The 21,771-nt window shown below is 40.1% G+C and overlaps 1 protein-coding gene across 1 annotated transcript in view; it reads right to left on the minus strand.

Annotated features, from left to right (window-relative positions):
• Positions 1-21,771, minus strand: part of CUBN (cubilin (intrinsic factor-cobalamin receptor)) — a 146,685-nt gene that overhangs the window by 2,537 nt on the left and 122,377 nt on the right. The window contains exons 57-65 of the mRNA XM_009887113.1: positions 18,579-18,779; positions 16,172-16,301; positions 15,038-15,255; positions 4,359-4,564; positions 3,344-3,506; positions 2,673-2,881; positions 1,863-2,010; positions 1,565-1,746; positions 274-439 (exon numbers count right to left, since the gene is read on the minus strand). Of these exons, the coding sequence (XP_009885415.1) occupies positions 274-439; positions 1,565-1,746; positions 1,863-2,010; positions 2,673-2,881; positions 3,344-3,506; positions 4,359-4,564; positions 15,038-15,255; positions 16,172-16,301; positions 18,579-18,779 (1,623 nt within the window). The remainder of the gene's footprint in view (positions 1-273; positions 440-1,564; positions 1,747-1,862; positions 2,011-2,672; positions 2,882-3,343; positions 3,507-4,358; positions 4,565-15,037; positions 15,256-16,171; positions 16,302-18,578; positions 18,780-21,771) is intronic.

A 21,771-nucleotide genomic window follows, 5' to 3' on the forward strand; every position in this document is an offset into this window, starting at 1 on the left:
ATATTAAGTGGACTACATCCTCTGAGGTTGCTGAAGTCAACATTAGAGAGAGGGAATAGCTTCCATCACATAAAATGGATTTGTCCCACTGGTCTTTGGGAACAACTTCAGGAACAACAATCCAGTAGCTGAATAGGGTGGACTACGGGTGCTTGGGGAGGTCTTAAGTGTTGATGAGGCAGGGCCCAAACTGAGCAGGCCAAATTCCACATTTCTTTATTTTCTCTCGGTGTACAATTGCTGAGTGGAATTACTTTGTAATTACAGGCTTACCACTTGAGGATGAAGTCCAAGTAATTTCATATCCATCACGAGCCCCTGAAAAATCACTCTTGAAACGAAGGTAGACAACATTATTTTTGGGAAAGATTGGACTGGGCACAGTGTTTCCACAGAACCTGCCAAGTAGTGGTGATTGCACATCACTTCCATTTCTGACCTTGAAGAGAAACAAAATACATTGTCAACATTAAATCCCTATGCCAGTTATACACTAGTAAAATTATGCAGTGATACAAGCACAGCACAAACTATGTAGTGACTTGCATGCATACCATAATTGTCATTTTAACACTGTTATTTTTCCTACTATATAGTCTTGTATAGAAGGAAAAAGAGATCATTAACCAGTCTGTCTGAGTTTTGCAAATAATTGCACAGAACAAGTATCATCAGAAACAGGTGGCTAAATTTTATGGTGTGGTACATCTTCTGACTGAAAAAATTACTTGACTAGTAGCTAAGATGTGCTTTTGCAATTCAAGCCCATGTTTTATTTTCCAGAAGAAATGTTAATATTCCAGATGAAAAGATTAATTCTTTACCTTGCAGACCATTCTTTTCCCTGGTCACATTAAGACACATATCATATTACATAGCTCAGGTTTAATCTGGTGTTTTTTTTCTGAGCTCCAGTAATGCTGATGCTCAGATCCATTTCTTGAGACAGTAAAAAGGATATGAAAGGAGAACTAAATAATGATTCTGCGAGAGACATCTGATTTTTGTCATCTGGACAGCGAATAGGGAACCCTATTCGAACAAGTGTGAAAGGACAGAGCAAGGATTGTGTAGGAGGATATGCTTTTTATTGACACAAAGTACCTTTGCAAGTGTCCCACACTTGTTACTAGAGCTCCATTATTATTATTTTTTAAGAAAAAGTGTGTTTTTAGAAAAAAATATTTTTAAGAAAAATATCAAGCAGATGGAATCTTACTGCTGGAATGAAAGCACTCAGATTTATGGCTTTCTGTTCATGCACAGACGTTAATATTGGATGAAAAATATCCTGGCTTGCTCTGCTAACTGGGTGACATCAACAAGAGCTAGGTAAAGATGAGACAGCTGATAATGAAACTACTTATTTATTGGTTTTGGACTTACTATAGTGTGTATTGTTTAACCATTTACTATAACATTTGAATTCCTTTCACCATAAAACTGTAGCAATAAATTAGTCCCTAATGTCAGTTGAGCTCAGACTTGATCCAAGCTTATTAATATCCTTTGAATTCAGCAGGTTTTGACAGAGGCCCACAAAATACATATACTTGCTTGATACCTCTAGGAAATCACGTGAACACTGGATGCTGTCCTCCAAACTGAAAGCATGGAAAAAGAGAGAAATTGTGTGATTCAGGGGAGCTCGTAGAATGATAGAACAATCCATATTACTGGGGTGACGACCGGGCCAGCCGGGGCTCTTCAGGTAACCAAATGGCTGATTATACTCTCTGCTGCAACCTTGAGACAGAAAAGCAGAAACATGCAAGCATTTCAGACCTCTGTATTGCTTTTCACCATATGGAATCAACAGAGAGAATGGTAGGCAGATATTTTAGACATTTCTTGAAGCTTACCTGTAGCTTGATAAGTAAATCTGACTCCATTATTAATCATATATTCATCTGATTTGAAAGTCACGATGGCAGTGCGATCGTAAGAATAAAATTCAGGGACTGGAAAAGTTTCAGTGCCACAGAATCTATGGACTGATCCTTGGCTGTGCTGAAATTCAATAGGTGTCACAAGTTACTTCTACTTAATGATATAATTTGGTTTTCTACTTACTGAACTTGAGGTGAATAGATCTCTCAGCACTTTCTATACCAGTTATGCAGTCACATTTTAAAGTTCTCGTGGAAATCACTTAATAATGCCTCAACATTTTATGCTCAATTATTGTGAGAAACAAATCAAATGTAACAGGTATTTTCAAGCCAAACCAAGAATCAATAAAAGAAGGTTTAGAATAATATAATAGAAGGGACATAAACAGGTTGGGTTTTGCCTGAGGCTTTCTACAAACACTCTTCTTGGCATGAATATTTCTTTTTATTATGTTTATTGGGTGGGAGGAAGTACAATTAGTTTATGAAAACTTGCTGTTGGGCAGTATTTTCTGGGTGTTAAGTTTGGCAGCTCTGTTACTCGCAGCAACTGTGAACAATTGTGTAACACTTACTGGGTCTAATTCAATGTGTGTGTAGTGTGTTTCCATGAGGTCTGTGCACCAGTTAACGCATATTAAATGAGGCACTGCTTTGGATGTGCCCTTCACACAGAATCATCAATTAATCTGTTACCAAACAGTGGGTTTCTCCTCTCTTTACAAAGAGTGAAGGGAGCTGAATGTGAATGGGGAGTGCTATCAACTGTAAATTTCTTACTGTTGGTGAGTCCTGGAGCTCTAGGTAGTTCTGAGAGCAGTCCTGGCCAGAATGGAGGCGGAAGGCCTCTACCACCACCCTGACTTGCTGCTGCGGAGGGGCATCAATGACCCAAGTACAGAGAGTAAAGGGTGGATATTCATTCGGGAAGTTAGGAGACGTTGCAGTCAGGGATGTAGAAGTTGCATTATATATTCCTCCACACGCTCCTGTGTAAAATAGTAATAAATGCATCATAGAGTGAAAACCTTTCCAACTGGGGAAAAATATCTATTGAGCAAAACTACACTGGTCAAGACACTTTTGCATTTACCTGTGACTCTCTAGAGGAAGTAAAAGTAAAACAGGTCCTAACGCTGTGTCATGTTGTAAAACTCAAATAAATGTTTATTCCCTATAATATCAGAGTATTTGTTAATTGTATGATAGAGTGTTCCTGTTTTGCACTCCAGAGTGATAGCCACCCCGCAGCCAGCCAAGACTGATGCGACTTGTACTGGGGACTAGCTTTTAGCTTGCTTATAGATGGGCCATCGAGCTATACTAAGGGCCACATTTGCACCTTCCTAGGCCCTCTATCTAGAACAAATGTTGATGATTTATTATTTAAATATGTATTTCCACAAAACACTCACAACAATATATATACATGCGTATACATGTATACTTACGATCCACTGTGGTGTAGGTAGCATTGAAACCCTCCCTTTCCACAGAATTGTCTGTGATAAACTTCACTGTCAAGGAATTACGGGTAGAAAGAAATGGAGCTGGCACTATAGATCCACAGAATGTGCCAACTAAATTGGCATTTTCATTATCTCCATCATAAAGCTGAAAGAAGAAAAGAATATAAGCCACCAATAGTTTAGGAACAACAATAAATGGAAATAAAGTTCTCCGACCCCTCCTGACATTACAGTTTCTTTTACTTGAAAGCACAGTCAGCGCTCTTGTGCTCTAACAGGATATTCTTGATGACTATAATTATTCACTGCCATATTAACTAATTTTGTTGGACAGTGTAAATCGCATTATGGAACATTGTGGTCCCGTCTCTGCAAATCTATCAAAAATTTATTCTATTTTAATTTGGCATCTGTTTTCATTTGTATATGTAATCTCAAAGTGCTTTTCAATGAGCAAGGTAGATTTTATTTACCAAAATGTAGAGTTCATTCCTGGTTTCATTGAGCATCTCTAGTACTCCACAGGATCTAGATCACTCCTTGGTGGTTCTTGTTTAGCAGCATTCTGCTATCCTACGTTGGTATGCTCACGTCTAAGAAAATAGCTTTCACAGCTGAGCATTTAGAATCCAGACTTATTTATTCAAAATTTTACAAATTATTTTCAAGCAATTTTGTATGGTAATGAATCTGCATGTTTACTTTCAAAGTGCTTGGGTTTTGTTTTGTTTCTATTCTGTGAAATAAATACTCATTTATATAGGCAGTCTTAAGAACAGAAGCTTGTCCCCATAACAATGTTAAAACTCTTACTGGTTTTCAAAAAGGCAGGATGTCATCTGGAGTAGTAATCTAACCCACAAAAAAAGTGTAATTATATTAAACAATTTAATTTCTTCATGAGACCATTTTCTATTAATTAAGTTTTAGCCTCATGTAGAGGCTAATGGATTGCATCTCACTGATATTTTCTTGTTAAAATACACAGCTGTCTTACTTTGACATAATCATATCGGCAAGCCTGAGCAGACTGTGCTTCAAGCACAAACGAAGTAAAGGTGAGGTTGATCAGTTTGTTCACAGGTGCAATTATGATCCATACACAGTCCAGGTTTTTCTCATATCTTCTGGTCACATTGGAGACTGGAGGGCCAAAGCTATAGGCTGAATTTGTCAAGTAACCACCACAGCCATTCTGAGGTCCTGTTGAAGAAGCAGAAGCTTTTTAAAAGCAATCCCTGGTGTTTATTTAATCTTCAGATCTTTAATGTCAAGCCAGCAGCTTTTTCTGTGCTACAGAATTTTACTGTCCTGTCTTACAAGGACTATGTGAATGATTAAAAGGCTTTCAACACAGACCGTGTTAGATACATATGAATCACAATTAGATTTGGTAGAATGAATTAAGAAAGGCTTGTGTCTTCTGCTGAATATAAAATATAAATATCCACTTTGAAAATGTAGCAACAGATTTTTTAAAAGGGATTATAAGAAGACAGAGGACAGAAATAAAATAGAATAGTATTTGGAAGGCCTTTTTATTCTTACCTGCTAGTAAGAGTACTTGGACAGCAGGGGGCACTGGGTTGTTGACTTTGAAAATCTAGTTAAAAATTAAGTTGCTTGTTTTGGCAATATGACCCCGTTCTGGGGGGATTGAATTTGGCAGCCTGGCACTGAGACCCAGGCTCATATTCAGGAGTCCAGCTAAAAGGGACTGACTTCTGGAAGTGTTTTGCGTGGTGGGAACTTATAACCCCTCTGAAAAGCAGGCTGCTTTTTGTTTGGATCCCACATGCAGAGCTAAGTACCTTACTGTAGTTACTCGTGGTGAAAATTTGAACCCTAGAATGTTTTCAGTCACACTGAAAGAAATTACTTTTGGAGAAAAGCACTTAATAGAAGATCAGAACCATTTCATTGTCTCTAATTACAGACAAGCAAAAAATACAGGCTATCTGAAGGGATTTTTTTTCACTGATTTTTTTTTTTTTATAGTTTGATTTCCAGAGGTTGGACTGGACTAGTAAATCCGATCAATTTTTTTACTTTATGCTTCCTTCCCCAGTCTCTGTGGGATCTCCTGGCCACTTATTTAATTCAGGAATTCAAATAAAGTATCGTTCATACTCTTCCTTTTGAGTCTGAAAGAGTTTTTGTAAACTGCACAGAGCAAAGCAGTAACTGCAAGCATCCTGCTGTCTCCCACAGTGAATCTTTTTAGGAGAATTAGATAATAAAAGAAGCTACAGCTGTGGCTAAGCAACATGAGCAGAGTTTCAGAATTTCATCTGCGTGTGTAAAATACGCCTGTCTGTCTGACATGCAGTGACTTAACCTTGACACACTGATATATTTCCAGTCATGGAAATATATAAAAAACTGCGCCCTACTTGAGCTACAGTATTACAAAAGATCACTCTGGTGAAAAATCGGCATCCAAGTGTCAGGATTGCGTCAGTAATCCCGGGGTTGGAGACAGCCCTGTCTTGCAAGACTGTAATGGTTAAACCGGAGTGACTAAGGCTAAATGTCGTCCCGCTCTACTAACCAAAGCCGGAAAAACCCCACCCTCAAATGAAGTTTGCTTAAAACCAAAATCTTAATAACGAGATTTAAGTTTTTGCCATAGCTAAAAATGAACAGTGGAAACTTATTACAAAGTGAAAAAGTCAGGAATTAATAGACTCTAGTCCAGTTTTGTGGGCTGTTAATGAAATCAGAAACTTGGAAAAGTGTTAGCGTTCATTCCATTGCCACTGCAGAAGCCGAGAACAACAGCGGGGGAAATGTGAGTGATAAATCATGTTCTCACAAATTGTGTAGGAAGGAGGAAAATGTCAGATAGGAGCGTGCCTGGGCCCTAAGAGGGCAGTTTCACTGTGTTTTTCTCTGGGTTCACCCTTCTGCCTGATTTATTCAGTCCCCCTGAAATGACTCGTTGGAGCTGCTCAGCATTTTGAACGCCATCTACTAAACATAACATTAAGCATATAATCATGAGGCATAGATCATAATCTGACCATCCAGCCCCGCAATATTGAGTCTGTAGTGATATATGGGTCAGACACCTTACAAAGCTCCCCTTCATCCTTTTCAGAGTTAAGAGTTGCAGAGATGCCAGTCAGACCATTGCAACAGGAATCGGGGAATTGCCACAGAGCCACGAGACAGGAAAGCCCTCAGTGCTGTTGGATTGTCCTTTTTTTGTTCGTATCAAATGGCTGGACCTTTGGAATGGTGCACTTCACTGCTAGCTGTGCATCTATAAAGATAGCTCAGATGACAAAAAAATACAGATATGGGCAACCTGTGTGTGTACAGCACGGAAAATGGGCCCAACAGAGAGAGAAACAGGCCAAATCTTCATGATCAGAAAATTATTTTTAGCTAGTATAGCCAGTAATAGCATCTAAGGGGAGACAAATAACTAAAAGTATGATTTACAGTTAATAAAGATGAGGTTTCATCATTTGCTTTCACAATGCTTACCCTGCTCAGTCAGGGTTGAGTCAAATCCTTACAGGACAGCATGTTATAAATAACGCCTAGACTGGAAACCAACCAGATATCAAGTAGCCCTGCATCAAGCCAAATAAAGAGCAGCCCTTGTTGAAAAATCTATCTATCTTGGTGTTTTTCAGTACTAATCAATGTTACATCTGGGTTCAGCCACTAAAAGTTACAGAACAGTGAAGCTGTGTAGATCTAGGGAACGCCCACAAGTGAATGAAGAACCAGCCGCTTAACAGGAGGGAACTTGTGCTAGAAGAAATGCTATTGCACTGCATTGTAGCCAGGGCACAACTCATCATTTTAAAAATCAGCACCACTTCTGAACAGAAGGCCAAATAGTAGCCATCCAACCTGCTCGTGGTCATTGATGGAATTATATTTATTGTTGGCTAACACAGCCAGAAAAAAATGTAGCTAAAATTTAGGCAAAGTGTGGGATTAAGAAGCCCGTTAATTTGTAGAATAGCCTCCTAGATACTAAAAGCTAAAATTGATAAAAATAATGAGAAATGTACTTCGTAGAACAATTTGTGTGGGGCAGATGGATTGACTACATGGCTTACTGTGTTGTTTCAGTCTCTGGTTTCTTATTTAAAATAAAATTCATAAGGTCATCATAAATCAGATTGCAATCTTGTCCGCTTCAAAACAGCTTGCCAGAGAACACAAATTATCAGAAGAACTAGGGCACACGCTGTCATCACTAATTGCTTTTGGTGGGAAGCATTAATGAAACTAAAAGGCTGAAGGACCATTCAGGAAAGAAAGAACTGAAGGTTCCCTATGGCAAATAAAAATGATTACAGCAGAGAGCAAGCGCATATTTCTCTGTTAGGAGTTACATCCTCTAGATATGGAATGAAGATGAAGATGAATCTTCAAAGCTGCCTGCCTTTGAAGCACAGCCAGGGGTAAGGTTTATTTATATAGGTATGGATTATATGAAAGGAAGCCTACTGAATAGTTTTAAATCTATCAGAAACAGCTAAACCAATGACATTTCAAAACACAACAAATTTTGCCACCCTTCCCTTCTCACTAAATGAGCACCACAAATGTCTACTAAAAGGCAGCAAAGTTCAAAGAACTGTTCTAGTTCTACTTGAACAGTAATGAAAATCCTCTCCCAGATTTCTGAATCATGTTTGGTCTCACCTGGAAACATCCCTGGGAACTCTAGGCTTCTCTCTGAACCGAACGAAAAATCAGAATAAGCAAAGATTAACTCTGCCAAGACTAATGCTTCTTTCTTGATGGGTCTTATTTCCAGTACAGAGGAATGGCTGGACTAATCGTGGCTGTAATAATTAGCTCATAGCTTGTTTGGATCACAGCTTCAAACAGTAAGGCTCAGAAGGACATAGGAAGGAATCCTACTGTTGTACTTCGTCTTGTGGCTGATGCTGAAGGTTGGTAAACCTTCACAAGCTGAGCGGTAGAGGTTGGTTGCCATGTTTGGCAATCACTCTACAGACATCGTGACTTCGCATGGCAACAGGACCCTGGCAGCAGTGCCCGCCCCGACCACAATGTCTGCGACGTTTCAGAAGGATGCTTCTGAAAGCACAGGACTCTCTTTAGTCTTCAGCCTAGCCTTTACACAGAAAGGGTTTTTGACTGGTTTGATGGCCTGGCAATGGTTCCAGCAGTGACATTTAGAACTGTAAAGCCCCAATCTCCTGCTTTAGCAGGATGTCACAGATGCAGTCAGATGAAGTTCATATTCTTAAGTTTTTGGCTGATCAAATATAGTCCAGACATACTCTGTGCCAAGCCTGCCCTAGTGCTGCAAAACTGTAATATATGTACCATCCTATCCATCTCCTCAATGCTTTTCTGCGAGACCAGAGGCAGACATGCAGTCTGATCTCATTCTAATACTTTCTAATACTGTATTAGTGTACTTGTTGGCATCACAGCCGCCCGAGCCTTTGCAGATCTCTCTTGTGATGTCAGAAATGTATCCTCACCCTTTGTTTGTATGCACCAAAGTACAGGTTTTCAGCTAAAGCAGTCATTGAATTCAGTAAAGCTAAAACAATCATACCAGTAGAGTTTGCCCCCAGTTGTGTGAAGTGGCTTTAATCTGAATATCCCAGCGGCCTTCAACTGTTTAGTCACTTACAAATTTATTTTTAATCACTGTGTCTGAAAATTATTTTTCACCTGATTTTTTCAGGTCAGTCAGAAATTTCTTATCTAAAAGTCTACCTCTTTTCTTGTCTATCCAGTCTGGGTATGCAAACCACTTCTGTTTATTTTGCTTTGTGAGAAGAAATGTTCTGAGGCATTTGTAGACTATCCCTTATCTCAACAGTTGTATTCTTTTCAGAGATACTGAAGAGACGTATTTCAACACTGCAAGTGCTTTCTAAATTTAGTCAGATTTCAGGCTGACACATATTTTTATATTTGAGCCCCAAAATACATTTAGAAACAGTCCAGGAATTGTGACTTATGAACATATGTTCAGAGCTTGTTATGGATGTTCTTATTTTCATAGACTATAATAAGATCAAGAAAAGATATTATTAACCGTGATTTATTCATTATTTTAATAGTTTAAGCTAATTATAGTCAAGCCATGACAATGTAATGAATCTGAAATGTGTAATATTAATGTGTAATATATTTGGTAAAAAATTGTGTGAAGCAAAAGCCCAAAGAAATTTTTGCAAGAAGACTTGTGAGTTTCAAGCAATTTGCTTCTCAGCTAGACCCTCTGCAGCACCAGGCTCTAAGTCCAGATTGGATATCTTGAGATGCACCCCAGGAAACTGGTCCTAATGGGCTGTGAAATCTCTGCCAGGCACTGCTGCTTTTCCAAAGGCATGAGAAAACACCACAGCATTCACATGACACATTCAAGGACACGTTCTTCTGAAATGTTTTTGTTGGAAGGAGAAAAATTTGCAGGAAACCTGATATTCAGCTGTGCTGAGTCCTTTCCCACCTAACAGGCCATAACTGCTGTTGTCAGTACAGGTGCCTGGTGCCACCTACAGCAGGTGCTAACATTATTTACATAAATCAATGTAATTAATTACTGATGGTGGTGTAAGAATCTAGAAATGACTCACAGAAGAACACTTAACCCTGACCTATGCAATAGAATAACCAAACCAATAATTTACACCTTATATTGCCCATTCAGAACTATTTTTTTCCAGCAATTCTAAACAATCCAGAAAAACTCCACAGCAACTGTGCATGCTGAGCAGTGCTGAAAAGCTGCACCTAGAAACCGAATACAGAGCCAAGCTTTCAGTTTGCCAGGCAGAACTGGACTTAGAACTATATTAAGCAATTTTCTTGGTGATAAAATAAAATAGCATAAAAATGCTGTGAAAATTCTACTGGCTCCATTTTTTAAAAGTACACTAAGTACACTTTAATTTCATTAGGGGAGAGCATAACAGTAAACCCATTAGTGATAGATGCTTAGTATATTGTATTCCAAACAGGAAACAAGTAATTCAATACACAGCTAATAGAATAAAGGAAGACAGATACCTCCGGGTGGTTTATCAGGTAAGTTACAGATCATTTTGTCAGGAAGAAAAGCATATAGATTATAATCTATTATATGCATGCTAAATTATTTATCTAGATTACCTATTAATGCATTTTTCTGGTCTATCAGAGAAGATTTTTTTCCCCAGCTATTTTTCTTCTAAACTCTATTCACTTACGATTTCTCTTCCTATGTAAAATGATTAATATTCATTCAACAGAAATGCTCAGTTGAATAAAAAGGAGGAGGGATCCTTGAGAGAAAAACTGGGCAAACTGAGGACAATGCAGAGGACAGGGTGTTTAAGGACCTCACATTCCAACAGCCTAATGGTTGCCAAAGGTTTTGGAGGCATTTCTTCTGCCTTAGAGCCTACAACACTAGTTTTCTCATTGTTGCCATCCTATTCTTCTTGCCTGTCTATGACCATCTGTTTTTCCTTGTCTTGTGTTTAAATCATAATCTGTTTGTGACAGCAGATTGTTGCTTTATTCTGCCTGTGCAGTGTCTAGTGCAGTGGAATTGTGGCCCATGAGGTTGTGAGCCCCAAGGCAATGCAAACAAGGGACAACATTGGTATTAATGCAGTACACCATACTGCTCTTTCACGAAGTATAAATGTGAATTTCTCCTGCATGCTTACAAGAGATAGTATAAAAAAGGGGAGGGGAAGGAGCTGGCTACAGCTTGAAATCAAGCAGGATTTTGGGCTGCAGAGAAAAAGCAGGCAGTCTTCCTGCCCTCTTCCCCACTGTCCCAACTCTGTTTCAATTTTGCCTGAATTGTGTGAAGAAAGCTCAGAGCTTTCTGACTCAACCCACATACCTAATCATGTGTAACTGCTTCTTGTAAATTCACGTGGCTTCCTTAGATGCCTCAATGAGCAGATCTGCATTTCAGAAAACCCCTAGATGCTTCTCTGATGGTTTAGTGTGTGATATATTTTTTCATTACTGAGACAATGGAGCTATGTACATGAGCACAGAGACCTGCCAAGGAGAAATGATGTGCTGTTAATAAGGTCACAGCTACATCTCCCGACAGGCTTTGGTGGTGCTTTAAAAACAAGAAAAAACCCCAAACCCTTATATGTCTTCTTAGCCTTTGTATCATAAGCCTCAGAGGGATCACAAATTGGGGTGAGAGGGTCACCCCACTGCTGAATGGGAATAGGCAGAAGCTCCATTTATCACCAAAGTACAAAGTACTGCTTGTTACAGCAGGGATGGCAGAGGTATATGCAGGCTCTGTCCCCACCAGCCAGGGTCAGCTGAAAAGCTCAGGTCTCCCCTTGGAGCTTGAGAGATAATCAGGAAATCTTTGGCCGAGTCACAAGCTCAGTGCATGCAGACCTCACTCTTTGGGGAGAGATCTTAGCTTTCCTTCCTTCACAGAGACATCTCGTGTAACTAAATGCCTTAAGCTGGTATTGATTTATCTCTTCTCATCCTTTTATTGATTGTCTAGAGGAGCACATGCTCGCTGTAGAAAGGAGGTATAATTCTCATTTTACAGACTGAAAACAAAGGCAGAAAAAAGGTCAGTGGTAACTAAGGCAAGAGGAGTCTGTCTTTTCACAAATATAACACTTGGAGCAGGCTGGGATCTTCCAGTCAGTCCAGTTCACCAGCTCAGCCTGAGAGCATGTCCAAGGGATTCCAAAAATGAGGCTGATAAGTGTCCAAACTTAGCAGCAGAGATAGTGAAATTATAAACCCTCTGAACTGCACCAACAAGGGCCATCTATTCCCCTGCCTCAAATGCACCGTTATCACAGACTGGGCTATGACAAAGAATGCTGCTTCTGAAATGTGCACTTAAGATTATACTGCACAGCGTAGAGTAGCATGGTGAAAGAAAAGATGTGACAAAATCATAGAATCATAGAATGGTTTAGGTTGGAAAGGACCTTGAAGATCATCGAGTTCCAACCCCCCTACCATGGGCAGGGACACCTCCCACTAGACCAGGTTGCCCAAAGCCACGTCCAGCCTGGCTTTGAATACCTCCAGGGATGGGGCCTCAACCACCTCTCTGGGCAACCTGTTCTAGTGCCTTACCACCCTTAAAGTGAAAAACTTCTTCCTAATGTTTAATCTAAACCTGCCCTCTTCCAGTTTATAGCCATTCCCCCTCGTCCTATCACTACATGCCCTACAAAATAGGTGAGATGTTGCTGTACTGTCAAATTAATACTATTTCATGCTTTCTGTTAGTCTCCCTTTTCTGACTACTGGGGGGACCTTAAATATTCTAGTAGGTGCTGGATCAGTGATGCAAACAAATTGTTTTCATTAAAACAGCGTGGTTTTCTACAGAAATTTCAGGGTTTAACTTTTTGAACGCCTGGTTATTGTCAGTCTTACTAGGCTTCTGTAAGTGTCCTACTTCATCTTCTGTCTTCCCTTTCACCACAGTGGTTATCAGATGGACTCCCTACTAATAAAATTCACAAGAGAAAAAGAATGGATAACCCTGGATTTTGGCAGTACCCGTGAGAGAACCCTGATCAGGAAAGAAATTGGAAGAGCTTGTGAGGAAAGGAAATAGTTTAGTTTGCTACAAATGAGTATACTGTTTCTGCTCACTTCTTTCCAATACATAATCAGGATCACTCACATTAAAGAGAGAGCAATAATTACGTTATCCAGTTGTGCTTCCCTTGAGTAACTACAGAATAATGTGCTCATTGTCATCCAACAGATAATGAGGCTTCTTGTTTCTCTACAGATACCATCTTCCTTATCCAAGAGATTTATCATTATTAATTGTCATCTGATTGCATTTGTACTCTTACAAAACCACATGGGTTTTATCTTTTGACAGACATGAGGGAGCTTCTCTAAAGCAACATTTAGAATAGCAGGCTTTTAGGTCTTCATGGTTTTATTCTCTTTCATTTGAAGCAGAGTCTCAGACCTCATAGTACAAAGATGTGTCACAGATTTTCCTGGCTCTGTTTTTTAGACAAGTCAAACTGGAAACGTTTATAGGACTGTGACTCATGCTTTCCTTTTATAATATACTTTTCTACTTTTCGGCCATTCTGTACTAGCATGGGACTGTCAGGATCATTCCTAATGGCTGTGTGGTTTAGTCCCTGTGGCTTGCTTCCCACAGCGGAGAAAGAAGACCTACCATTAAGCATCTCACCACCACGGGCTCTTCATCACACAACCCACATCTCTGCATAGTCATCTTTTCCAACTTGCAACTTCACAACCTCCCTTTCCTTGGGAGCCTGCAGAAATGTCCCTCCAAAAGTCAGCCTAATAGATGTCAAAGCTTATTCATAAAAGGCATCTCCTCACTCTAGGAAATCATCAGGCATGGTACTGACTTGAAGAGCTTGGCTTGTGTTCTGTTGTGTGCTTAAGCAGAATCTCTGGCAAGTTGCACAAATAAATCTAAAGTCAGTGGCTAAAAAATTGACTATATGCCAACAGGAAGAGCAAGAGCTTGGGCAGTTCCTGATGATCTCACCCTGGAAACACAAACCCAGACTGTGGGGGATCTCTGACAACTGATACCTAACAGCTTAAAGACAGCAACATGTGAAGCAACATTATGCTACTTGCCATAATAGTCCACAAGAGTGGTCTTAAAGATTCTTGTAGCAATTGCTTAGACTGAAGCAAAGGAAGAGTTAATAATAGTAGTGACTGTGAGGTTCTGTGGGAATATTTTTCTTGGCAAGGCTGTAGAACCAGTTATTTTCCTTATCTGTAAATACTTTCTCAGACTGCATCAAATGAGAAAGTCACTGGCTAGGGGTTGGGAGGGGATTCAATGACTCAGCAGAAGACTATGTTTGTTCTGCCACAAAGGCCTTTCATTCTGATCTGTCTGAGTGCCAGCTTTGTAAAACAGACACTTACTTCTTTCTAGATCCCAGAAACATTGAGTTAATTACACAGGAAACCAGTAGCGATGACATGGAATCAATTTACATGTAATAATCATTTGTTGCTTATCATCCCTAAACAATTCAGTTGTTACAAGAAGGGAAAAAACTGCTTTTACACCTTGATCTTAAAAATTGACTACTGGGTTTAAGCCTTTTTTTAAGGCAATAATCAAGCTTTGCCCCTGACTCTTGTGTCCATCAAAACATTTTACATCCAGTGCCCTCTTACTATGATACCATTTATGTTATGGCCAGCTAACTAGACTGGTCCCCCAAATCAGCAGAGATCAGCACAGTGGTGCCTGGGGAGGAACCCCAATCTTAACTGACCTTAAAACACTTTAGTTTTTAAAAAGGTGTGAGGTGAACCGCAAGGAAATGGAAATTGAGGATTGCGCACCACCAACCTTTGACTACAGAAGAATCAGAGTTCTCATGTATTGCCAGATTTCCTCCAAAAGAGAGGCCTTTGGGTGCTGCTAAGCTTTCAGTCACCCAAGAAATGCCTGTGCCTTCAGCGAGGCAGGAAAAGGTTAGCAAAGAATATAAGGAATCAGTTCAGAACCAGGGCTGGAATGCAGGGGTACGTACAATAAGCCCAGTATTTAGCTTAGTTTGATCAATTCTTACAAAATCAGAAACATTCTTCTGCTTCCAGCACCCCTAGTGAGGGAGACCGTAACTGCTCCTCACCAAAGGAAATTACTTACCAGCAGGTTCTTGGGGTTATGAGTCTTACCTAAGGTCTCCCTGAAAGATGCTTTCCATCCCCTGTCTGATCCAAAGAAGTCAGTGTTAAACACCAGGAACAAGTTATTGCTGGAGCTCTTAATATTTGGAGGCAGTTCTGAGCCACAGAATTTCCCGAGGAGAGGAGCATGGGTGTCTGAGCCGTCATATACAGCCACATAATCTTTGTAGCAGGAGGGAGATATTTCGAGCTGGAAGCTGTTGAATCTGTAAAATACACTTGGAGCTTTAGGTATCATGTTTTCATTTCTACTCCTGTGTTATGTGTGTTTTTAGTGCTTAAGGAAAGGTCCAGGTAATAGCAATAACCAAAGCAATACACAGACAAACAAGCAAGCAGAACTATTAACTGCATGGCAAAACACTCCAGCCAACCAGCCTCAAAGGAATAGTGACCCTCACCCACCAGGCCTCTTGCAAAGCAAGCCGTCAGCCCACCTTGGCTTTCTGTGAAGCAGCAGGTCTCCCCTGTGCAAACATACCCCCTTTCACTTCTGCAAATTGCTCAGGCTGCAATTTCCTTGGGCACATGAGGGACATACAAAATGCAGGCTCAGAGTGCAGACCAGCTGGGTCTTCCACTTAGTTGGGACATATTCTCTTAATTCACCACCAGCATATATATGACAGAAGAATGTATCCATCTTTTACTTTCTCAGTGGCAAGATTTTGCTGCAGCCATACCCCTATTTTAGGCAAGACAGCACACACTCAGAAGTATACTCTTTCTGGGTGGGCATTACTACTTGGGCTGTAAAGTGAGTATGACTCTTTTAAAATAATTATTTTTTTTCTTATATAAACTCACAGGAGTGTCATAACTCCTCAAAGGCTGACAGAACTTAACTAAAAGCATGAGCTGCATTTTTACAGTTTCTTAGTCCTCTTGGTAACCAAAGTGAGAAGTTAAAATTGTGGTGATGTTTTGCACGTAACAAGTTACAGAGAAAGATGAAAGGGAGCCTGAGGTTGATAAAGGTGGCTTCAGTAGCCATTTCACATTTCAGTTCAGCTTTCCCTTTGGAAAAAGAGAGATGGAGAAAATTGTAAATAATTGCTGTCTTTAATTGGAATCGGAGACTTCCCTGTCCCCTTGATGACAAGCTGAACTTGGATTACATACTTGAGGGCCACTATTTTGCCATTTCCAACTGTGATGTAGTATGAGCAGTTCATGTTGTTGTGATAATCAAGAACTGATTGGGCTGGACTGCTGATAACACCAACAGAGCCATTGAAAATGCCACCACAAGCTGTAAGGGAAACAGAAAAAACAGTGATAAGTGTCTGAGTAGTAGCTTGGTCCTAATTCTCATATTTCTTACGGGAGTTTAGCCATATGGAAAGAAAAGCTCTTGATAAATTAGGAGCAGTCTTTGCTGTCATGCCTAGAACTGTTACATGCGGAGATGTCTATCAGGTTGTGCTCTGCAGTGCAAGAGTAGTCAGTATTGAAGTAACAGGTTGTTCCTAGTCCATACCAAATGGCAATGGCGCTTTCTTTCTGCAGGAAAAGGTAGAGCCTGATTTCAAGTGTGCTGCATTAGGACCAGGGAACAACAGGATGGGGTGGGTGCCCCATGCAAGAGTGTGAGTGAGGTGTGCCTGGAGTAGCTCTGCACACATTCTAGCTTGCCAAGAGAAACCTGACTGATATGTGGGCAAAGACATTCCCTCATCTAAACTCTGGCCCCACGGAAGCCCCTGAAAGTTTGGCACTGACGCAAAAGCAGCCACAATTGCACTCATAGCCCTGCCCCTGATTTTTCTGGAATAACTGTACACAGCGCCTCATCATCTCTCCACCTCCCAGCAGGGCTGGAGCATTACTGCAGCATTTGTTCTGTGCAGAAAAGCAGAGAGAAGTCCCCAGGTATCACTAACCCTGGGGACTGTTCCTCACCTTGTGCTGGCACTCACCAGCAGTGGGGGTGGCTGAGTTGGAAGCCTGCATGCTTGCTCTCTGGCTGAGGAGCAAGTTAAACTCTGCAGATGTGAACTAAAGGCACTGCTTGGCTTCTCAGGGTTTCACACCATGGACGCTGCTGAGGCCAGGATGTGGCTAATGTTTGTTCCCAGCTTCAGTGCTCGAGGGAACAAAAACTATTATAAAACTAACTCTAATCTCCATTGTTAGCTTCAGCCTTTATTTTATAATCTTAACTTAGGAAGAAAAAAAAAAAAATGTTTCCCTGCGTCCTGTTGATAAATAGCTCAAAGCCACACACAGCTTTTCATGTTTAAAAGGACATGCCATTGCCCAGGCCACCACCTTAACTAAGGCAGTCCCATACAGGGTGCTGCTGGATACAGAGCCCCTGTCTCCTTAGCCCTGCTCAGGCTGGTGGCCTGGAGCACTGGCAGATAAAGGACAGGAGCCGGGAGGATAAAGAATCAGCATTATTCTACACTAGGAGGGGGAAGCCTTTTTCATTTTTTTTTCAGCAAACAATACAACTAGAGGGAAGAGGAATGTTAATTGCTAGAATCTGCTTTATATACAACAACAAGCTAATAAGGCTGCAGTCATTTTTCTCAAATGTCAGAAGTCAAAAGTCAGATAGCAGCAACTGAGTTGAGGGAGTTATGAAGGTCTTTTCCATGAGTAACTGCACGTTGTCATTTCTCAGTGCCATTTCTTCTGTCTTATCTGTATCAGGCCATTCATTTTATATAACAAATTTAGCCTTATGCTTTTTGCTGTGGCAAATACCAAAGTTAAGAACTCACACTTTTCTCTGCAGTTAGAAAATGATGCATTCAAAAATCAAAGTACTGTCTCTACAAGTTAAACCTAGAAAATAATAAAATTGGTTTTGACAATAAAATTAATCTTTTGGGATATTTATATTTGTGCAGACATAAATTCTAAACTCATTTGGAAACTTCTTTTTCTAATACATATTGCCTCTTTAAAGCAAAAGAGATCTCATGTGATCCACAGAAAGTTTTGGTGAAATTATTTATTAAAAAATAAAAATATATCTAGATCCCAATTTTTATTTACATTAATACCTAGCACTGCAAGAGGGTCATCAAATAGAGGCATATAGCATTTAAAGATCCTGTTCTGGTTCCCATGTTGTATAATGTAGTTTTGTTATAACTGAGAATCAGACCATTCTCCTGTATGTGATAAAATCTTTTAAATGAACTCAGTTAAAAAAACTGGTGATGTTTCTCCTTAAACATTGTAGAAAAAAAACAAAACAAAAAAACACAAAAAAAAACCCTGCCAAAATGGGTGACATTTCTTTTCTACAGCAAAGGAAAAGTGTTTCAGTTCTTGATTTGGTCCCATGTAGCATCTTGAAATAAGAATTGTGCGGTAACACATCAGTCAGTGACAACATGCACCGAACAGTCCCATGTCCTGGTCCTGAGAGCTCTTTTGGGCAAGTGGAGAGGGAGTATGAACTATCCACATCCATCTAAGGTATTCCCAAAATGAAGTACAACATTTCCTACCCTGAACCATTTTCCAGCCAGAATATTTCCACCATCTAGAGCACAGGACAGTGGGTACTCACCAATTGTTCTGTATCTTGCCTGGAATCCAAAGCCTGCAATGTGGGAGTCAGTGTAGAAGTTGAGCAGCATAGGTCCAAAGACACTCACTGGGGCAGGGAGCTCATTACCACAGAGCGTGATGACAGGATGTGGGGTAACCCTCGTCCCACTGAAGATGCTTACTCCATCATAAAGACAAATTCTGCTCAAGAGTGCTGGGGCTACATGGACATATAATGCAGAAACGTTAGCAGCATGTTTTCCATGTGATTTACTGAGCTGCAAGTATATAGACTTCACACAGGATAAGAATTAAATTTTATATTACTTTCCCTTCCAGGATCTTTGGATCTCATTTGCTTGCTGAGGAAGCAAATGTCAATTTTTATCATGCAGAAAAACTGAGGCAGAAAATGGCAAAGAGACCTTGTATATAAGACATCAGACTGGTCTCATTCAACACATCCTATCATCTGGAAAAGAGTCCAGGCCCCTCAAGTTTGTGGGAGTTCATAGTTGAGTGGACACCATCTATGAGGAGATGAGAGGACCTAACAAAAGCATGGATCTCCCTGGCAGATCAAAGCAATGCACTTTTTGTTACAGGCCACCAACTACCTGGTATTTCTTTACCTAATGTGGAAGTCAGCACTCAGTTCAGGGTATTTTAAATCATTAAGAGTGATAATTTGGGAAAATGAAAAAATAGTCCATAAGCTAACATGTTTCAGAGCTGACTTCTTTCTCTCTGAATTCCCTCAGAGTACCTAAACCTGGATTGTTCAGCTTGACTCAGAAGACCAAAAAAAAATGTAAATTTAATCTTGCAGTTTGCCAGTGAAATGCTGTAACTGTGGCAGACAGCGGAGATTTGGAGATGACTGAGCAATAGGAAAAAACCTGATGATTTTCAAGAGCAATCTGTTTTAGGGAGAAATCAGTGCAGATATTAGGGTGAGTGAAAAGCCACCCATTCAGAAGCACTGAGAAACACAGAAATGGGAAATGTAGAATTCTACTATTTTTTTCCCATTGGTTTTTAGTTTCTCACTTGCAGTTAGGTTTCTGGAGGAATGAAACATCCTCTCCGATTCCCTGCCCTACCTTGCTGACTTTCTAGCCACCTCACCATTTGCAACCAGATTCGACTGAGACAAGAGGTCTCAAATGTATTAAGTTCATATAAGTTTCATGAAGGTCAGTAGCTGAGTTAAAGTGCCAGGGGAATGTCCCCAAAGAAGGACAAGCTGTGCTTTAAGTGTAAGGGCTGTGAGTTCAGGCAGAGACCTGCTGAGCACTAGCCACCAGCAGCCTGGCAGCTCAGAGCCACGTCACAACTTCCCTGCCCAGCTGGAGCCGTAAGCATGGGGAAAAGTTGATGGTACCACCAAGGGATGTATGGTGGGAGCTAGAGAGGTTTGGTATCATGTGGGAGCAAGAAGGGAGCAACATGGGTTATGCAAGAAAGCTGGATTAATGCTGTCAGTGAAAAACACCACACACGTCTACTGAAAAATGAACTTCATTAGTTGTTATGCTTATAGAACAACTTGATGCTTTCTTTGTCTTTTTCTTCATCATTTACAAGCATAATGGAAGCTGGAGTGTCACATGTTTATTGAGGTTAAGTTATCATGTTTACCGATCTGTTAGCAACAATGGGGCAGTTACTTCAACCACAAAGGATTAACAGGGAATAATCTAAATTTAACAGGAGAGTCGCTGAGCCCACTGTTGCATTGGAGTGATTCCTCCAGACTGTCCAGTCAAAACAAGCTGCTTCCTAGTGTTGTAGGAAACAGGATGACTTGTATTGAGCAGGATGACAAATAGGAATGGAGTGGTAATTCTGTTTCACAAGAGCAACAGAGCAATCCCAGCAGTCAGTTATATTTTCAATCCTCTTTGGAGTTTCAGTTTAAAAATTCCTTCTCTCCCAAGGAAGACAATGTATTCTAACATGCTTTACAATTATGCCAATAGGGAAATACGGTGCTTGTCAGACTCTTGTAAGAGTAACTAAGCTTAAAACAATCAGCCCTATCAGATAGCTGATTACACTGTTGTTAAAATAATTAATTTAAAATATTCTTCATATCCTACCCTATTATGAGAATACTTGATAATGTGATACAATTAAAAAACACAATCCATTTTAAAATACAAAGAAATGGAAAAAAAAAAAGGAGTGGAGACAAGTACAATTATAGAATGGGAAGGATTTGAGAAAACAACTCATGTCCTTTTCTGAAGAGACTTTGGAGAAAGGCATGAAGTGAAATGGATTTCTCAGCAAAGCAAACGTCCACAATACCCATCACAAGCTTTTTTGAACTGTTGCACTGGAAAGAATAAGAGGGCTGACGCAGGATTGTAAGCAAAAGGCTTAATTTCTAGCTTTGAATCCTCATTGTTTGGGCCAATATCATTTATGACCCATGAATCCTGGCAGGACTGATGATTGTTTGATCTCTATCCTGTAACTCGTTCTCTTGTTTACACTTTTCCTTAATTTCTCACCACACTAAAATGCATTATTTTGTAAATAATCCCCAGACTCAGATTCCTCTCTTCTTTCTCTTCATGTCATACTTCAGCCTTTACACATACTCAGCACATCATCAGTGATTCTTCTCTGTGGTTTATTTCCTCAGTTTTATCATCTTAGATTTTTTTCCAGACCAATTTCTGTTCCTTGCACTACAACGGAACAGCTTTCATGAGTCTCCAGAGATCTTTTCTTAGCCAGGTATTAGACCCACATCCTCTTTGAGCTGACAGGCACTTTCCACATAGTTTGCACTGTTTTTCTTTATAAAACCTTGTCTATTAAGAGCTTTTGCTCATCCTGGTATTACTGTTTTCTCTCTTCCGATTCATCCATGAGGATTCAATGAGACATCTCCTCTCCTGTCTTTATCTCCACATTAGTGCTGTATAATCTCATTTGCAAGGACAGATGCAACTACTGACTCTGTGCTGATGACCCCATAAATCTACTTCCCTCCTCGAGGCCTCTTTCTGTTCAAACTAAAATCTTATTTTTGTCTCTCAACAAAAGCATTCAATAAGAGAGCTTTCCTCCCCCACCCCCCACCACCCCCTGCTCAAGTCTTCCTTTGCATCTTCTTTCTTTACAGCTTCATCATTTTGCCTGCCCTTATTAAGTCCATGTCTATGGTTTGGATCTCTCTATGTCTTCCCATCCAGGCT

The sequence above is a fragment of the Charadrius vociferus genome, unplaced genomic scaffold, assembly GCF_000708025.1.
Source record: "Charadrius vociferus isolate BGI_N301 unplaced genomic scaffold, ASM70802v2 scaffold126, whole genome shotgun sequence".
Lineage (NCBI taxonomy): Eukaryota > Metazoa > Chordata > Aves > Charadriiformes > Charadriidae > Charadrius > Charadrius vociferus.